We start from the raw sequence: 4,550 nt of genomic DNA on the forward strand, positions 1-4,550 counted from the left end.
ATATATATATAGGAGTCTAGACAATAGGGGGACATATCACTGACATGGACAAAGATTGGACTAAGACTAAGACAATGAGATCATTAGATCCTCAGTCTCGTCATAAGTGAGGGTTTGTAACCAGACGCTTACAGTTTTTTTGCAATTAAATTTGTTGAGACTATATATATTGATAATACTTAGAATGAATTTTCTTATAAAGATATGGTCCGAGATAGTGAAAAAAATTCTTTACAAATTGGGTTTCAACGTCTGGCAACGGAAGTCTGAGCCTTCTGTTCCTAATTTCCGGTTGGGGTACGTAAGGAAGCCGAGAGTGTTGTAGCATGACAGTTGCAAGAATAAAAAGCTGCCTTACTGTAAGGACACCACATAATTTATAGAGATCGGAAGTGGGATATCTAAATGGTTTGAAGGTACATACTTTTAATACAGCCCTTTGGGCCCTTTCGAGAAGAAGAATGTGGGATTTAGATGCACCACCCCAGGAAGTGATGCAGTAAGCAATGATGGACTGACATAGAGCCAAGTATGTCATACGGAGGACCTTCGCATCTGCCACATAGCGTAATTTTTTGAAAATATATATAAGTTTTCTTGTACGTTTAGCTAGTAATACGATATGGGTTTCAAAACTCAAATGTTGATCAATGGTGATGCCAAGGTACTTGGTGGTGCCCACACTTTTCAAATTGGGACATTGACATGAGTTATCATTGCATTGGGAAGACTTGTGACAGTGTGCAATCAAGCAGTGCTCAACGGGGTTTGGTCGGTTTACATTTCTAATAGTAAAAGCAATATAATTGGTTTTAGTAACATTCAGTGTCAAATAATTATCATTTAGCCACATTTTTACACAATCCAAACCCGTTTGTGCAGATCTAAAAGTTTCTGACCAATTCGTGCCTGTAAAAACAAGGGCTGTGTCATCAGCAAATGACACGATTTTACCGTTATGAAGTGGGAGATTGCACAGATCGTTCATATATATCAAGAACAGACAAGGACCCAATATACTCCCCTGAGGAACCCCATAATTGACGCTCTGGTCTGAACTTGTGTACATGCCAATCTTCACACGTTGAACACGATCAGTTAGATATTCCCTGAACAAATTGAGTTGTGTGCCTCTGATACCGATCCTCTCCAGCTTGGTGATCAGCAATGGAACGGACACGGTATCAAAGGCCTTTTTAAAATCTAGGAATAATACCACGCACTTTAACTTTGAGTCTAATGCCTGAGCAACACTACCAACCACCGAGTTTACAGCTTCAGAAGTGGATGAGTTGTGACGAAAACCAAATTGGTTTTTAGATAGAACGGAATTTCGTTCTAGGTATTTAATTAAGGCGTTATGAATAATACGTTCCATGATTTTAGAGAGTGCTGTAAGAATACTAATAGGGCGGTAATTATCAACAAGATCACTATCTCCGGACTTGAGAATTGGGTGAATTACAGCAATTTTGAACGACTTAGGAAAATAACCTTTTTTAATGCACAGATTGCAAATATGTGTGATAGCTGGGGCTAATTGTTTTTTAAATTTTTTGAGCAATTTAGAAGAGATGTTGTCCCATCCCGGGGTGGCATCTGCTTTTAAAGAGTCAATAATGCTGCATATTTCTATTTCGTCGACGCTGGATAGAACAAAGGAGTTTAACATAGCAGTTGTTGGCAAAATTAAGGATGGAGAATTTGGAGTGATTTTCGATGCCAATGTTGCTCCAACTCCTGAAAAGTATTCATTGACAAAGTTTACAGATTCTCCAGGCGTTGATTTTATAGACAAAAGAGATTCAGATTGGTTGGTCTGTTTGCTCATGTCCGTTGCCCTACGTATTGCCTCCCAAAGCTTCTTGGAATTTGAACCAGCTTTTCTTATTTCTTCCTTATCATGCTGTCTTTTTAACTTTTTTATTAGATTGCATAAATAGTTCCTATATCTTATGTAAGTTATTTTAAGCGATTCGTTATTAGGATTAAGTTTCAGGCTTTTGTGCATGTTGTCCCGGTTTTGCATACATCTGACTAATCCTGGAGTGATCCACGGTTTTAAAGGGCGTCTGCGACATGAAATAGAAATTAATTTTGAACTGGAGTTGATACATTGCTTTAAAATGTTGATTAAATAGGAAGCCGCGAAATCGGGATCAGATGAATCAAATAATGAAGTAAAATCTATGTTGGAAATTTCAGAAGCAAGCTTTGAGTAGTTAATATTAATTCGCTTTGACTTGGAGTTAGATGACTTTTTTGTTGAAAGGGCGAGTAGTACTGGATGATGATCTGTTATCACAGAATCCACCACCATAGTTACGGCAGGAGAACAAGTTTTAAGCATGATGTGGTCTAGGCACGAATCAACACGTGTTAGAATACTGTGGCCCGGTAGAAGACCGTGAAATGCTAAGAGATCCAAGTATTTGCACGCCTTTTCATCATGGCTATTTGCAATATTAATATTTATATCACCAACGACAATAATGTTTTAAAGGAACTTAGTTTAGTGAGAATGTTATCTAGAGAAAGGAGGAAGTTTGTAGTATCTTGAAATGACGGAGACCGATATATCGCCATTATTACAGTATGCTGCCCCAATCTAATGATCACATTGTTTGCATCAAGTAAGTCGAATGACATAGTCACTACATTTGATAGGGAGTTTTTGACGTAAACAACGACTCCATCGTTTTGCAGGGTATTGTTAGTACTAAGCCAGTGTGAATAACCCTCTAGACTGGGAATGAGGGGATTGGACAAAAGCCAGCACTCAGTGAGCACAATAACATCCATTCCTATACCCATCCTTGTTAAGAGTACCAAAAATTGGGAGAAGTTGGCAGAAATGCTACGTATGTTTTGGGTAAGTACAGTTAGATTGTTATTTGAGCTCAAGATGGTATTAGACACTTGTTCGGGACTACACGTTACGGCCCTAGCTATTGAAAGTTCATCTATTTGGTTAAGAACTTCCTCCATTGTATAAGAGTTATTATAATTAGAAAGAGAAGATATATATATAATGCCAAAAGAAGATATAGGCAAATGCAAAGGTGTAGGGAAACGAATAAATTTAATATGTTTACTAGTTTTTTTCTGATTAATTAATTGCAGAACAAATCAACCCCGAAGGAGATACCTCTTTCCCGAGCGTGTGGAGTGATTACAAAATGTTAAGTAAATAACACGTAGTATAGTGTACACAAAACAAAAATAATAATAAAAAGAAAAACACTAACTAGTGTTTTTCTTGATGTAATGAACGAGCAGGACAAAAACTATTGTGTGATTGCACAATTGAGATCCTCTTCTGACCCTATGCGTATCTGCGGTGAACCCTCGGATTTGCGAAGAAAGACCTTGCCATTATAGACCCAGCAGAACTTATATCCGTTGGTCGATGCTGCATACCTGGCCAAATAAAATAGTTTTTTGGTTTTTGAAGAAAGACTCTCAGATATGTATACTGGTTTAGACGGACCGTTTAAGTTCAGGTTAGAGGTTGAGAACTTGTTTTCGGGATTCCTTTTATTGTGAGCTTTGACCGCTCTGATAAGGTTATCTTTTAACCCGACACTATTCAACTCAGCAACAATTGGTTTGTTGTCTTCAGTCTTGCCAGGCACTCTATACACATTTTTGATGTCTGACGGCTCCACACGAATGTCTAACGCTGACCCAGTAGCTTTAACAATATTCAGTAAATATTCTCTAGTCTCGTTTTTTTGACATGGAATATTTCGTAACTCCAAAGATGAAGATTTTATTTGTCGCTCCAATATCTCAACTCTGGTCTCAAGATCCTTTATGTACGCACGATCGTGTTTTCGTTCTTCTTCAAGGGAGCTCACTTTTGTAGCTAACTCGTCGTACTTGGCAGAAACAAATTCCACAGAGTTGCGTATATCGTTATTTTGTTCCTTGATTTCCGATACTGCACTGATTAAAGTATTAAGCTTGGCATTCTGTTCTTGCTTAGACGCAGTGACGATATCAAGTAAGTACTCTTTTAATTCAGCAAAATCATCACGGGAGCGTTTTAAACTCCTTAATGTAACGTTTTCACATGAAGTTTGCGCAACTTGAGTATCCAGCTCCAAGGCCGAAATATTTGGCGCAGAAGCCGAGGTCGGTGTTTGTGGTGGAGTACGTTTTAATTTTAACATCGACATCTATTACAGTACACAACAGCCGTAGTATGCTTAAACGGATAATACCTTATTTCGTAGCACAGGCGACGGAAAGGAATGTCGTAGACCTCTGAGTTAAGTAGTGCTGATTGAAGCAGTCTATATGCTACGACACGTATAGTGGCGTAGAGGGTTTGCTCCACCGCCCGGGCCCCGCGCACACGTTGCAAGTAGTTGATGGTGGGGCTCGTAGCTCGTAGCCCGTAGCACATGTAGAATGTCGTAGCTTGCAGCGGACCGCAGAAGCGAGCGGTGTGGGAAAGAGTTAAAAAATGCAGCTGTTTGTTCTCGCGGAGGTGAAGGAGGCCCCCCGCTCGCTTACCCGCTCCGCGGCTTGTCAAACCGTGCGAA

The 4,550-nt window shown here is 39.3% G+C and overlaps 1 protein-coding gene across 1 annotated transcript; it reads right to left on the minus strand.

Moving 5' to 3' along the window:
* Nucleotides 1–3,287: 3,287 nt before the first annotated feature.
* On the minus strand, nt 3,288–4,181 carry LOC132903353 (uncharacterized). The gene has a single exon (XM_060951418.1). The coding sequence runs from the start codon at nt 4,179–4,181 to the stop codon at nt 3,288–3,290; it is 894 nt and encodes a 297-aa protein (XP_060807401.1).
* Nucleotides 4,182–4,550: the final 369 nt, after the last annotated feature.

Source organism: Amyelois transitella, chromosome 24 (genome assembly GCF_032362555.1).
Source record: "Amyelois transitella isolate CPQ chromosome 24, ilAmyTran1.1, whole genome shotgun sequence".
NCBI lineage: Eukaryota > Metazoa > Arthropoda > Insecta > Lepidoptera > Pyralidae > Amyelois > Amyelois transitella.

What these genes read in the sequence shown, in the direction of transcription:
- LOC132903353 (XM_060951418.1), bottom strand. Translation starts at nt 4,181, where the DNA reads ATGTCGATGTTAAAATTAAAACGTACTCCACCACAAACACCGACCTCG.